The sequence below is a fragment of the Phacochoerus africanus genome, chromosome 5 (assembly GCF_016906955.1).
Source record: "Phacochoerus africanus isolate WHEZ1 chromosome 5, ROS_Pafr_v1, whole genome shotgun sequence".
NCBI lineage: Eukaryota > Metazoa > Chordata > Mammalia > Artiodactyla > Suidae > Phacochoerus > Phacochoerus africanus.
This window is the reverse complement of record NC_062548.1, coordinates 38,878,254-38,893,500: the sequence shown is the minus strand read 5'-3', so window position 1 is coordinate 38,893,500 and position 15,247 is coordinate 38,878,254. Positions and strand designations below refer to the sequence as shown.

Sequence of the window (15,247 nt, the reverse complement as noted above, 5' to 3'; positions counted from 1 at the left end):
CCCACGTCCAGCGTTAATGAGGTCCACAGCCACCAAGACGTCAGAATGGACGAGACCCAGTTCCCGGCCTCCCCGGAGACCACACTCTGGTGGCAGGAGGGCTCCTGCCCAGCGTCAGGTGCAGGGAGGGGTGGGGTGAATCCTGGCTGACCCCTGAGTTTTGGCTTCCTACCCCGTGGGGACGAGGCCATGCGAGGATGTGCCCAGCATGGCGCCTGGCCTGTAGCCGGGGACTTTTCATCACCAGAGTCTGACTCCATATCCAGCCTCTCCCAAGGGGCTGTAATGAGGTGACACTTGCCCCCGCCTCTGCCCCTAGGACCCTGGCCTTATCCAGGGCTGGCCAAGCCCTCGTTTGCTGTCCATCCTGTGGTCAGTGTGTGGGGCTGGTGGGGGACCCAAGATCCTCTGAGCCGGAGGGCTGCATTAGCTTCCTTGGGCTGCTGTAACGAACTGCCATAGCCAGGTGGCTTCAAACCACAGGACTATAGGAGCGGCCACACAACAGGATCGGCCGTGTCTCTGCTACACCAGGACACAGGTTTGATCCCAGGCCTGGCACAGTGGGTTAAGGATCCAGGGTTGCCGCAGCTGTGGCTTAGGTCCCAACTGTAGCCCAGATCTAATACCTGGCCCAGGAACTCCACATGCCCCGGGGTCAGTCAAAAAAGAAAAACAAAAATAAAACAGAAATATGTTCTCCGCCCATCCTGGAGGTCAGAAGTCTAAAATCGAGGTATGAGCAGTGCTGATTCTTTGTTTGTTTTTGTTTTGTTTTTTTTAAGGCTGCACCTGCAGCATATGGAAGTTCCCAGGCTGGGGGTCAAATCAGAACTGTAGCTGCCGACCAACGCCACAGCCATGCGGGATCCGAGCCATGTCTGTGACCTACATCACAGCTCTCAGCAGTGCCGGATCCTTAACTCACTAAGTGAGGCCAGGGATTGAACCCATATCCTCACAGATTCCTAACCCGCTGTGCCACAATGGAAACTCCAGCACTGCTTGTTTCTGGAGGCTCTTTCCAGGGAAAGCCCATCCCACGCCCTTCCCAACTTTGGCTGTAGCTGCGTCACTGCAGCCTCTGGTGCCCTTGTCACATGGCCTCCCCCTTGTGTTTGTGTCTCTGTGCCCACATTTCCTTCTTACACGGACCCCAGTGCTCAGATTGAGGGCTCACTGAATCCACTGAGACCTCATCCTAACCTAACTTAGCTCATCCACAAACACCATTTGCAAACAAGGTCACATCCCCAGGTTCCAGGTGGACATAAACTTGGGGAGGGAGTCACTACTCCATGCAACCCCCATCCTCAAAGCCTTGCGTGAGGACAAGCTGTTTTCTCTAGAAGGATCTCCACTTTGTACAAGAAGAGCTATGAAACAGCAGTGACTGGCACCGTAAAGCACCTGCTCTGTGCCAGGCTCCGGGCGTAAGACTTGACCTAAGAACCCCATCTCACTAAGCTCTCACCATGGCCCCTTGGAGTCAGTGGCACTGACACCCTTCAGTTTACAGAAGATGAGACGGGGGCCTGGGCCGCGTAAGTGACTCGCCCAAGGATGCTCCTGTGAAGGAGGCAGAGCTAGGGTTTAGCCCCAGGACTGATGTCCCAGGAGCCAGCTGTGACCCCAGAGTGGCCCTGCCAGTCCCTCCGGGCCCTCAGGGGGGTTTGAGGCACCACAGCTGCTACCCAGGTGACAGGCTTTGATGTCGGCCCCGTCTCTCCCACTCCAGGCCCGGTACCCCCAGTTCATCAGCAGAGTGAGAGGACGAGGCACCTTTTGTTCCTTCGACACCCCAGACGAATCCATACGGAATAAACTCATTTCCATCGCCAGAAACAAAGGTAAAGCAGCCAGGGGTGCCCACATTTCGGGGGGGGGGGGCAGGTGGTTCAGGGGACTAAAAATAATCTGAATCTCCTTTCTCAAGAGAAATTCTGAGTTCCCTGGTGGCTCAGCGAGTTGGGCATCCAACTTGTCACTGCTGTGGCTCAGGTTGCAGCCGTGGCATGGGTTCAATCCCTGCCTGGGGAACTTCTGCATGCCACCAGCATGGCCGGGGAAAAAAAAGAAGTAGAAGAGAAAGTCACCAGGGAACGTTCCTTATCCGTTTATTCATTCGACAATATTCGACAGCAAGGCCAGCACTGGAGAGAAGTTCCCGGGAGTCAGGGGCCCTTCCTTCAAGGAGCTTACAGTCTAACTGGAAGGGGTGACATGGAAGACAATCGTTCATTGGAGTTCCTGTCGTGGCTCAGTGGTTAACGAATCCGACTAGGAACCATGGGGTTGCATGTTCGATCCCTGGCCTTGCTCAGTGGGTTAAGGATCTGGCGTTGCCATGAGCTGTGGTGTAGGTCACAAACTCAGCTCAGATCCCGCATTGCTGTGGCTGTGGTGTAGGCCGGCAGCTACAGCTCCAATTCGACCCCTAGCCTGGGAACCTCCATATGCCATGGGAGTGGCCCTAGAAAAGGCAAAAAAAAAAAAAAAACCAAACAAACAAAAAAAAACAAAGACAATAGTTCATTAAGGTCTATTGCAGTTATACGTCCTAGGACAGAGGAAAAGGAGCTAGAGAGTTAATAGCTGGGGCAGGTATCCAGGAAATCAGGGGAGGCTTCCTTGAGGAGGTGGCCTTTCACCTTATGTCCTGTTGGATGAGTCAGGGTTGGCCAGATGAAGAGGGTGAGAAGGAGTATTCTGGGCAGAGGCAGGGCGGTGCGCCTTTAGCTGGGCAGGGTGCGGCTTACAGTGGGAGAAATGGAAGGGGTAGGGTCTGATGAGGGCCAGGCAGGCAGAGGGAGCAAGGCGGGGGGAGGGCTGCCAGGCCCTCCTCACGTGGGCCTAATAGCTATGGGAGCCGTGGAAGAGCATTAAGTGGGGAATCAGAGCGAGAGCCTGCTGCGGGGCGAGCATGGCATCATTCAGGGGTCGCATCTTACAGAATCCCTGCAGCCCTGAAAGGCAGGGGGAGTGCCAACACTGAACCTCAGAGATGCCACACAACCCAGACAAGGACCCCCATCTAGTCAAAGGTGAAGTCGCCCTTTAAAATGAGCAGGTTCCTGGAGCTGCCGCTGTGGCACAACAGGATCGGCGGTGTCTCTGTAGCACCAGGACACAAGTTCAATTCCTGGCCCTTACAGTGAGTTACGAATCCAGGGCTGCCACAGCTGCGGCTTAGGTTGCAACTATGGCTCAGATCTGATCATTGGCCCAGGAACTCCATATGCCTCAGGGTGGCCAAAAACAAAAAGTAAAATAAGCTTTGCGCGGTGGCAGCATCGTAGCCAATGAGGTTATCCAAAGCGTGATTATTGCTAATTGAAAAAATAAAATAAAATAAGCACATTCTATCCCACATACGTGCTTCTGACCTGCCCACACTTTTGTAATTTTTTTTTTGTCTTTTTGCCTTTTCTAGGGCTGCTCCCTCGGCACATGGAGGTTCCCAGGCTAGGGGTCGAATTGGAGCTGTAGCCGCCAGCCTACACCACAGCCACAGCAATGCGGGGTCCAAGCCATGTCTTCGACCTACACCACAGCTCACGGCAATGCGGGGTCCTTAACCCACTGAGCAAGGCCAGGGATCGAACCCACCACCTCAGGGTTCCTCGTCGGATTGATTAACCTCTGTGCCACGACAGGAACTCCTGTAATGTATTTCTTTGCTTATTTTCTTTCCCCACCACACCATGAGTTTCTGGAAGGCCAGGAGTTTCTCTCAGGGTTTCTCCATCACCAGACCTAGTTCAAGGGCAGCAGAGCTGGGAGGGAGGGAGGCGGCGGGAGGAGGGGGCAGGACGGGAGCGGAAGGACAGCCCCTCCCGGTCCTCAGGGCTCTGCCTCTGAGCCCAGGCGCCTAACCTCCCCGCCGCCTCTCCTTCCAGGTGTGATGCTGGGGGGCTGCGGCGACAAATCCATCCGCTTCCGTCCCACTCTGGTCTTCAGGGATCACCACGCACACCTGTTCCTCAATATTTTCAGCGACATCTTAGCCGACTTCAAGTAAAAAGCCATTTCCTCCACGCCCCGAGGAAGCCCCGATCTCAACAATCGTCCAAGTGATTAGTTTGCCTAATTCATGTTTTCACTCAAAATATCAGAGGTGATGCACAAACGGGAGGGTTCTTTGTGGGAAGAGGGGGTTTTTGGTGGCTGGTGGGGCAGGGGAAGGGAGCCAGTTTGGGTCTCCCTCCCTGCAGAGCTGATGGCGCGCCTTGGTTTAAGCCCAGAAATTCTGCTTGAGCCCTAGACATAGTCTTAGGATGGGCCCTGCGGGTCCTGGCCATATATCCTCCGCCCTGAACCCCAACAATATCTTTGCAAGCCAGTCAAGGGAATGGCACCTGCTCCTGGGACTGGTGGCTGGGACTCCTGGGTTCCGTCCCTTTCAAGTGGCACATCCTATGAGGGGAGGCGGCTCCCCTCGCCCTGTGCAAACAAGCATGCTTCACCCTCTCCCCCGGCCCTGCAGCTCACGTCCCATGGTCCAGTGAGGGCAGGACAGAGCCTCTGAAGGCAGGCCAGTAGGGACATTAGGATGGAGCTCAGAGGTGTGGGAAGGGGTTCTCTGGCCTCCAGAGGGTTCCCCCCTAAACTGTGAATTCTCTCCTTGATGGGGTCTCTCCTGGGAGGAACTCTGGGTGGCATCACCCATGGGTCTTGCCCCCACCCTCTGGTCCCCAAATTCCCTCCCTCCTGTTAAATGTCAGCCCAGACCTCTATGGAAGGAAAGCTGCGACCCGATCACCCGCAGGGGTGCACATACACGAGCCATGGGGTCGGAAGCATAGGGAGCGTGAGCCCTGGGCCTGGGGCTTACGCTCCTGTCCCCACAGCATCCAGGGTCTGACTTTGGACCTCTGGCCAGGCAGACCCTTTCTAGCTTCTGCTCATCCCCCTCTGCCCCACTTCTGAGCAGCCCTGGGCACGGCTGTGCTGTTCCATAAGAGGAAATCAGTGACTAGACTACGTTTCTTCCCAAGGGAAGCGTCATAAATTAAAGGCACCAGCAGGGAAACAGCCTGTTGGCGCGAAGTGGTTTCCTTGTCCTTGCGCCTCCTCGGAGTCAGAGATCTTCCTGAGTGAATGGGTGTGAGGTTACCGGGCAGGGGATGCTCAGGGGCGTCACTGGACCATGGCTGAGGCTAAGGGGGTCTCTGCTACAGGCGAGACAATTTTGGAGCTGATTTGACTTCAGATGCTCCTGAAAAGAGCATTCGGTGGTCCCACAGGAGTGAGGGATTGGTTAGCGGGGAGACGAAGGAAGCCTGGCCTGTACCCTCTGTCCAAACGGAAGCCACTTCACCTCCTGGTGCCTTGGTTGACTGTTGGGGGAGACTGGGCAGATCAAGGTTCTCGATTCAGCACTTTTTTCTTCTAATAACTAATCACCCAAAGATCTCAAAGTGGTTTGGTTTTTTCCACTTCTTCTCTTCAGCAGATTTGGTCATCAACCTGTGTTTGCCAAGAATGAAATGCACTAACATGTTTAGTAGACATGGACGGATCCATGAACTAAGGAGCTCTGCTGTGTCCCAGAGCATTTGTGCTGCCCACGAAAGAGAGCCTCCCTCTCCCTGCACTCATTTGCTTATTCATTTGTATATTCATTTATTTATCTCATCATTCATTCATGACACTTGCATTAAATACCTGCTCTGTCCCAAGCCCAGTGCTGAGCATTAGAAATCTGAAGTGAAATAAAACCTCGTCCCTGGGAGGGATTCACATCCCACTGGGGACAAAAGACTTTTAAACCAACAACTAAAGCAGCATGGCAGGTGCCATGACAGCAGTATATGTAGGAACATCAGGAAATCAGAGGGAGTGCCCCAGTCCACCTAAGGGTCCAAGGAGGTTCCAGGAGAAAGTGACATTTGAGCGGGGCTTTGCAGGATGAATAAGAGTTCACCAAGCAGACAAGGCAAGGAAGAGTGTTGCAGAAAGGGAACAGCATATGCAAAGACATTTCGATTCACGATCTCAGATCTTTCACTGGGGACCTGTATTCCACAGGCAATATCCCAAGATTCAAGGCCTTATTAAACAAACAAGCAAAATGCAAACCAAACCATAAGTCATGTATTTGCATATGTATGCTTTCTCCTGAGAACTTGACCATTGGATGCAAATATACAATGAGGTTCCTGGAGTCCAAGATGTTTTTAAGCCAGGGCACAACCAGAAACTTGGCTCTCTTTGGTGGATAAAGTGGCTCCAATATTTTGTTCTCTCCCCACAGGGCACTGACAGAAAAATGAAATCTTTTTTATCTGGAAAGTCATTTCCAGACTTACTCACTCTGTACCAAGGGAAGTTATTTCTCGTAAAACTTTTTAAGCCATTTATCAGCAGGTCCTCGTTGACTCAGGGCATAATGAGTTCCTGAAACATCCTCGTCTTTTGGAGGTTGGAGTGTAGCTGGAAGAATTTCAAGGGAAAAAATTCTCGGCGTTGGTCAGGAAATGTGTGAGAGGTTGTTGAAAACACCGGGAGCCCAGGGGAACAGGCTGCTGGCTCGGGCGGAGCCCATGCAGAGGCGCTTCTGCGGCCGAGGGTCTGGAAATGAATCCATCATACATGAGTGCCATAGAGTTTAGTCAGTGTCTCATCACTGTTACAGAAAACAAAGTCCAGTAATAGCAAATCTTAGCACATCACGTTTATTATAAATGGGTGTTTTTTTTAATAATTTTTACCGACACTCAGAAACCATGCAGAACTGTGTGCATTAATACATCTATGTATCTATACTATCTCTATCTGTATATCAGCTCATGGTAGAAAACCATAGCTAGGAAGTCTCGCCGACTTACGCGTACCAAGTGATCTTGTTTACAGTATTCTGTTGACAGTGCCAATACATGATAAAGAAATTAACATGTCACATTAACACAGTGTAACTGATGACCGTATGTACAATTCCATGAACTCAATCTATTGTCTCCTGTGTTCTTAAATTAAAAGCAAAATATTTATAATGGAAACAGCAGAGGAAATGTGGCCTTTCTGGTTGGACGTGGTTTGAGTACAGAGTTATTCGACAGGTTCCTGTGAAGCACCTGTTACAGAGGTCTTAGGGATGTCTCAAGGGAATTCTCTACCTGCCCTGTCTGCATGGTGAGGCCATTTATCTCATCAGAGTGCATCCTTATCCTCAGCTCACCTTCTCGTGGGGCAAAGGTCACAGCAGCCCGGCATAAGGACCAGGATACAGGATGCTGTATGGGAGCAAAGTATACACCCCAAGTCAGGATGGAAGTTAGGCTTCTGAGTTTTATCTTTAGGGCCGGGCAGGAACTCTGCTCCAGTGACTCAGATGAGAGAGGGAAGGTTTTCCAGACCAGGAGAATAGCTAGCTGAAAGCACGAGGGCAAGCGAGGCAGGCATTTCCATGGTGTTCAGCATCACTCCATCACAGAGACAGGGAGACCAGAAGAGCCTGGGGACCAGGCTAAAGAAAGGCAGGGCTCAGATCCAGAGGGCCTTTTGTGCCAGACTGGGTCTTCCATGCACTGATGGAGTCACCAAAGGTTTAGAGCAGGGAGGGTAATCGGACATGCATTCTAGAAAGATTGTCCTGAGTGTCCGCTGTGAAGAACGGGGGGCCAGTGACCAGTCAGAAAACTGTGGCCGTCAAAATAACCTGCGTGGCCTGACCAGGACAATAATGGGTTGGATGGAGAAAGAAGGAAAAGCACAGAATCCAAAACATCCAGGACAGTGACATTCAACATCAGATGCACTCCGGCGTCACCCTCAAGACCTTTGTAAAAAAATCCTAAGGCTGGGGCCCCACCCCAAACCAATTAAGTCAGAGTCTCTCCATCATGGATTGAGGTGGTAAATGGACTGACTGGAGTCACCTGAGAGGCAGGTGCAGCCTGGGATCGTGCGGGGGAGATGCTGAGTCAGCACCTGCGAGAATGAGTTGGCTCTTTGGTCCTCCTGGTGTCCTGACCCAGAACCGGGGGTCGTGGGAGCCTGAGGGCACCCAGCTGTCTCCGTGGTCCTTATATTGCTCACCTGGAACATGGATGGTGGACCACGTGATTTCTAAGGTTCCTTTCAGCTCGGACACCTGTCTATGAAATAATTGACTCGGAAAGCAGTACCTACCATTAAATGTGTTTTTAAGAATGATTGCGTGTAGTGATCGTATTTATCACACGATGAGCATCTGCTATGCGCAAGCACATTCTGCGGGGCCTTGGTAATGTTCACACCATGCCTATAAGCTAGGGCTGTGTCTGCCTGCTTGTAAGACGAGGAGCCTGACGCTCAGAGAGGTTGGGCAACCCACCCAGCATCCCACAAGCTGGAAGCCAAGGCTGACCCGCCCCGGTGAGTGGGAGCGCGCAGGCGCAGGCGCAGTCAGCGTGGGGTTGGTGGCGGACCCACCGCTCCGGACCCTTCTCACTGCCAGCCTGGCCACCCGCCTGGGAAAGTGGACTTAAAGCGGTCAGCACTGCAGTGAGTTCCTAAGGCAGGTGGGGTGGAAGGTGCCAGGGCCTTTGTTAAAACAGTCACTGCCGCCATCCAAGTTGGCAGGAAGGCAGCGGCGGTCCAGGATGCTCCCTCCAGGTGCTGGTGGAGCAGCCGCGGCGCGACAAAGGGGGTGGCCGTGTGGGTGCAGGGCGCGTGGCGGCTGTCACCGGTGGCAGTGTGGGGACAGGGCGCGGTGAGGTCATGGGTGGCGGCGGCGGGAGCGCGGCCCGCTGGGTGCTCGGCCTGGAGCGGGTGTGGTGCCGGCGGGCCTGCCTCATCCTGGGAAAGGATGTGATGGTGATGGGAGCGGTTCAGGGCTGCAGCCCTGGGCCGGGCCTCAGGCCATGAAGCGGGCTGATTTTTCCGTGATCTTCTCCATGAAAGCATGTGGGAGCTGGAAGTGGGAGATTTACGCAGGAATATTCCTTGGGTGATGTTGGAACCGTCGGTAGAAACAACCGAATTCTGAAACAACTTAGGTTCTTGTGCCGTTCGGATATAATGGACAGCACTCGATGTATAACTCTCAAAAGTGTAGGAGACTTCCCATCGTGGCTCAGCAAAAAGGAATCTGACTAGTATCCATGAGGATACAGGTTCGGTCCCTGACCTGGCTCAGTGGGTTAAGGATCCCACACTGACCTGAGCTGTGGTGTAGGTCGCAAAAGCAGCTGGGATTTGGCGTTGCTGTGGCATAGGCCGGCAAGCTACAGCTCCAATTCGACTCCTAGCCTGGGAACCTCCATATGCCATGGGTGCAGCCCTAAGAAGACCAAAAAAAAAAAAAAAAAGTATATCAGAGAGTTTTGCTCGGGGAGGAGTGAGGTTGTAGGGTTGGAGTTCCCGTCGTGGCTCAGTGGTTAATGAATCCGACTAGGAACCATGAGGTTGTGGGTTCGGTCTCTGCCCTTGCTCAGTGGGTTAACGATCCGGCGTTGCCGTGAGCTGTGGTGTAGGTTGCAGACGCGGCTCGGATCCCGCGTTGCTGTGGCTCCAATTCGAACCCTAGCCTGGGAACCTCCATATGCCGTGGGAGCGGCCCAAGAAATAGCAAAAAAAAAAAAAAAAAAAAAAGGGTTACTTTTTAAAATTTTTGGCCAAGCCAACAGCATGTAGAATTTCCAGGGCCAGGGATCGAACCCATGTCACCAGTGACCCGAGTCACAGCAGTGACAACTCGAGATCCTTAACCCGCTGAACCGCCAGATAACTCCCTATTAGTGTTTTCTAACTTTCTAAGCACTGGGGCCTCTCAAAGCCCTCTTTTTGCTTATAGCCCTAAGCTTAATAAGGTCCATTCCTCACAGATGGGGGCAGTGATGCCTGCCCTTCTTCCTTCACTTGGGGATTCTGAAACACTTTCAGAATTTCTTGTTGAAACCAAAATCAAGATTAAGAAGACTTCCAAGGAGTTCCCTTCGTGGTTCAGCGGTTAACAAAGCCAGCTAGGATCCATGAGGATGGGGGCTCGATCCCTGGCCTCACTCAATGGGTTAAGAATCTGGCATTGCCGTGAGCTGTGGTGTAGGTCACAGACATGGCTCAGATCCTGCATTGCTGTGGCGCTGGCATAGGCCAGCAGCTGTAGCTCCGATTGGACCCCTAGCCTGGCAACTGCCATATGCCACAGGTGTGGCCCTAAAAAGAAAAAAAAATAAAAGACTTCCAGGAGTTCTCTTGTGGCTCAGTGGGTTAAGGATCTGGTGTTGTCACTGAAGCAGCTCAAGTTGCTATTGTGGTATGGATTCAATCCCTGATCCGGGAACTTCCACATGCCCTGGGCACAATCAAAAAGAAAAACAAAGACTTCCAGGCCCAAACTAAACTTGGGCCTTGTAGCTTTTAGTGGGACCCTGTGAGGGAACAACCTCCTGGTTCAGTCTTTGTTTTTAGTATAGAATGACGTTTTGTTGTGTTTGCATCGAGTGTTGGGTTGCTGCTCTCTGCTTCTTACCCAGCCTTCAGTTTTCCTTAGATCGTGAGTATCAAGGGCAGGGGAGAAGGGGGTCAGGATCTTCGCCGAGGCTGTGATGTGGGTCACAGCTATGGCTCGAATTCAATCCTGAGAACTTCCATATGCTGCAGGTGTGACCATTTAAAAAAAAAACAAACAAAAAAGAGTTCCCATTGTGGCTCAGCAGTAATGAACCTGACTAGCATCCATAAGGACACAGGTTTGATCCCTGGCCTTGCTCAGCAGGTTAAGGACCCGGCGTTGCCGTGAGCTGTGGTATAGGTCGCAGACAGAGTTTGGATCTGGTGTGGTTGTGGCATAGGCTGGCAGCTGCAGCTCCAGTTCAACCCCTGGCCTAGGAACTTCCATGTGCTTCAAGTGTGGCCCTAAAAAGCAAAAAATATATATATATATAATATATATATATATATTTTAGACAGCTAGATTCCTAGGAAAAAAGAATTTGGGGAGTTCTCATTATAGGCCTCCCTCAGTTTCCCCTATTATTGACTTGCCTTGTTATGCTACATTTGTTGAAATTGATGAGCCACGGAGTTCGGTCATGGTGCATCGGAAACAAATATGACTAAGAACAATGAGGTTTCGGTTCGATCCCTGGCCTCACTCAGTGGGTTAAGGATCCAGCCTTGCCGTGAGTTGTGGTGTAGGTTGCAGACGTGGCTCAGACCTGGCGTTGCTGTGGCTGTGGTGTAGACCGGCAGCTGTAGCTCCGATTAGACCCTTAGCCTGGGAACCTCCATATGCTGCGAGTGCAGCCCTAAAAAGACAAAAAAAAAAAAAAAAAGAAATTGATGAGCCAGCACCGATACAGTCTTATTAAGTAAAGCCCATCATTTATGGTACGGCCAGGCTTTGTGCTGTGTGCAGTTCAGTGCGTGTTACAAAGGCCTCATCATATCATGTGTTCACCATTAAAATATAAAGAATACTTTTGTTTCCCTAAAAATCCTCCGAGCTCCCCCAGTTCGTCCTGCCCTCCCCCTAACCCCAGGCCACCACTGATCTTTGTGCGTCTCCATAGTTTCACTTTTCCAGAATGTCATGTGGTTGGAATCACACCTATGGAGCCTTTTCAGACCGGCTTCTTATGCTCAGCAATGTGCAGTGAAGGTTCATCCCTGTAGTTCTGTAGCCTGAGCACTTGTTTCTCTTTCTCCTGACTCATCCTCCTCCGCTGTGTGGATGCACCAGAGTCTGTTTACCGATTCACTTATTGAAGGACACAGGTTCGATTCCCATTTTCGGCATTTCCTCATTATTAGCAAGGCTGCTGCAAACATTCCTGGGCAGGTTTTGTGTGGACGCACAGTTACTGCATAAACGCCCAGGAGCACAATTGGTGGTTGTCTGGTCAGCCTGTGTCTGGCCTCGTAAGAACCTGCCAGACTGTGTGTCTCAGCCCATTCTTTTTTTTTTTTTTTGTCTTTTGTTGTTGTTGTTGTTGTTGTTGCTATTTCTTGGGCCGCTCCCGCGGCATATGGAGGTTCCCAGGCTAGGGGTCGAATCGGAACTGTAGCCACCGGCCTACGCCAGAGCCACAGCAGCGCGGGATCCGAGCCTTGTCTGCAACCTACACCACAGCTCACAGCAACGCCGGATCGTTAACCCACTGAGCAAGGGCAGGGACCGAACCCGCAACCTCATGGTTCCTAGTCGGATTCGTTAACCACTGCGCCACAACGGGAACTCCTCAGCCCATTCTGACGGCTGTCACCCGCACCACAGGCTGCAGCTGAAACGCATCAGGAATCTTCACACTTGTGGGGGCTGGGAAGCCCAAGGTCAAGGTGCTGCTCCCTCTTTCACAGACGCCTGTCCTCTCTCTGTCCACACCCAGCGGGAGGGGCGAGGCTGCACCCCGGCGTCTCCTGTAAGGTCCCTGATCCCCGTCACCTCCCAAAGGCCCCACCTCCACATCCCATCCATCACACCAGGTTAGGGTTCAACGTAGGAATTTGGGGGGGGACACAATTCAGGCTGTAGCACTTTGGGGACACACAGTCTGCAACATTGTCCACCAGAGCAGCTGCACCCCTTCCCCTTCCCAGCAGCCGCGGACAGAGTTCCTGTTCTACAGTCTCACCAGCATTCCGTGTTGTCAGTTTTGAATGCACTATATTTTTAAATTCTAGCATTTCCTTCTAAAAGTGGGGAAATTGGACAGTGTGCACAGTTTCTATTACTTGTCTGGGTTTGTTGACTGCTTGAAGCTTGTTTTCGGCCACTTTATGCTCTGAGTTTGGGGATTTCCAGGCACTGTCGCCGAGCCTCCTCAGGAGCTGCATCCTGTAGGCCTGAATAAGAACCCTCATTTATCGTTAAACTTGCTGTGTACCTGTGAGCAAGTTTCCTACCTTCTCTGTGCTTTACTTACCTCACCTATAAAATGCATTTTTTTTTTTTTTTGGTCTTTTTGCCTTATCTAGGGCTGCTCCTGCGGCACATGGAGGTTCCCAGGCTAGGGGCTGAATCGAAGCTGTAGCCACCAGCCTACACCACAGCCACAGCAACGCAAGATCCGAGCCATGTCTGCGACTTTCCACAGCTCACAGCAACGCCGGATCCTTAACCCACTGAGCAAGGCCAGGGATTGAACCCGCAACCTCATGATTCCTAGTCGGATTTGTTAACCACTGCACCACGGCGGCAACTCCTAAAATGCAGATTGTACTGAGCTCACAGCAGTGGTATGAGGAATCAGAGAAGACTGTGTAAATCAAAAACAAAAACTAGTGACTCTTTCTATTTTCTGCCCTTCTTCCCTGCCCCCGGGGAGGCAGGGCGAGGCACTAGAATGGCCCAGCTCTGCTGCTTTCTAGGTGGGTGACTTTGAGCAAATCACTTCACATCTCTGAGCATCATCTGCAGAGTCAGGCTGGTAACAGGCATGCAGCTAATACTTAGCAAGGGCTTCTCTGGACCACATGCTGTTTTGTTCTTGGTTTTGTTTTTGTTTTTTACAATTCATTAACTTTAAAAAAAAAATTGAAGTATAGTTGATTTGCAGGGTTGTGTTAGTTTCAGGCGTAGAGCACAGTGATTCAGTTATGTATACCTTTTATGGTACGTATATAGTTATATATTCTTTTTTAGATCCTTTTCCCTTATAGATTATTATAAGACATTAGTACCCTGTGCTGTACAGTTGTTTGTCTGTTTTACATACAGTAATGTATTTAAGTAAATCCCAAACTCCTAGTTTACCCCTGCTCCTTCCCTTTTGGTAACCGTAAGTTTGTTTTCTGTCTGTGAGTCTATTTCTGTTTTGTAAATATGTTCATTTGTATCATTTTTTTAGATTCCATATATGTCATATCATACATTTGTCTTTGTCTGACTTCACTTAGTATGATAATTTCTAGTTGCATCCGTGTTGCTGAAAGTGGCATTAGTTCATCCTTTTTTATGGCTCAGTAGTATTCCACTGTGGATATGCACCACATCTTTTTATCCATTCACCTGTTGATGGACATTTAGGTTGCTTCCATGTCTTGGCTATTGTGAATAGTGCTGCAGTGAACATCGGGGAGCATATGTTTTTTCAAATTAAGAGTTTTCTCCAGATATATGCCCAGGAGTGAGATCTCTGGACCATACGGTAACTCTATTTTTAGTTTTTTGAGGAACCTCTGTACTGTTCTTCATAGTGGCTGTATCAGTTTGCATTCCCACCAAGAGTGCAAGAGGGTTCCTTTTTCTCCACATCCCAAGTGCTGGGGTTTTTTTGTTTGTTTTTCTTATTTCTTTTTAGGGCCGCACCCATAGCATATAGAGATTCCCAGGTTAGGGCCGTCAAATCAGAGCTACAGCTGCCGGCCTACTCCACAGCCACAGCAACACCACATCTGATCCTCTTCTGAGACCTACACCACAGCTCACAGCAACACCAGATCCTTAACCCACTGAGTGAGGCCAGGGATTGATCCCGCAACCTCATGGCTCCTAGTTGGATTCGTTTCCACTGCACCACAACAGGAACTCCCCCAAACGCTGTTTTAAGTGCTTTTCATGTAGTAAGGTAGCCGCTTCAACTACCCTAAGTAGGTGCCTTTATCATCGAAGCGCAGATGAAGAAACCAAGGCACAGAGAGAGGTTATAGGACTGGCCCAAGGTCACCGCTGGGGAGCAGGAGGGCTGGGATTCCAGCAGGCGAGAAGTCTTGCTTCCAGGCCTCGTGCTTTACCCTCCACCTGTGCCCTCTCTCTGGCCCACCCCCAACAGGAAATCACATCATTACCACCTGACATGGAGCGTGTGCTTAATACACAGTGGTTCCTTTGTCACTGATCTCTCGGCTCACACGCAGTTCTGAACATAAACTCTACTTCCCAGGACAGGGACCCGCCCCACCAGTTCCCGCCGTCTATTACAACTGTTAATCAGTGAAAGGATGTTTTGTCACTAGAACTGGCACAAACAGGGCCAGATGGTATCAGCCCTGCCTGATTAACTCTAATGAGGCAAGATTTTATAGCTGAATGCTGCCGGATCAAAACAGGGCCATAAAAGTTGGACTCTGCCCGGGTTTCACAGAGACCCTGTGGCTTTCCATTTGGGGGACTCACAAGTCCTCAAGCAGCCAAGGGCACGCTCCTAATTATTTGGCTAATGCACCCCAGGCTGCCCCCTGCAAGCAGCGAAGGCCATCACCTTTGCCCTGGGGAGTGCTTCAAGCATGGTTATTTATGAGGGGCTTGCCCTGTGACAAGCTAAGTCTCGTATTTGGTAACCAGCGTAGGAAGGTAACCAGTGCCCCAGCTGGATACACT

General features: G+C 51.1%; 1 protein-coding gene and 1 pseudogene across 2 annotated transcripts in view; both read left to right on the top strand.

Annotated features, from left to right (window-relative positions):
* Window positions 1–8,157, top strand: part of ABAT (4-aminobutyrate aminotransferase) — a 101,426-nt gene extending 93,269 nt beyond the window's left edge. For both annotated transcript variants that reach the window (XM_047780535.1, XM_047780536.1), the window contains exons 15-16: window positions 1,739–1,850; window positions 3,900–8,157. In XM_047780535.1, the coding sequence (XP_047636491.1) occupies window positions 1,739–1,850; window positions 3,900–4,021 (234 nt within the window). In that variant the 3' untranslated portion in view covers window positions 4,022–8,157. The remainder of the gene's footprint in view (window positions 1–1,738; window positions 1,851–3,899) is intronic.
* Window positions 3,274–3,436, top strand: LOC125128571 (uncharacterized; annotated as a pseudogene).
* Window positions 8,158–15,247: the final 7,090 nt, after the last annotated feature.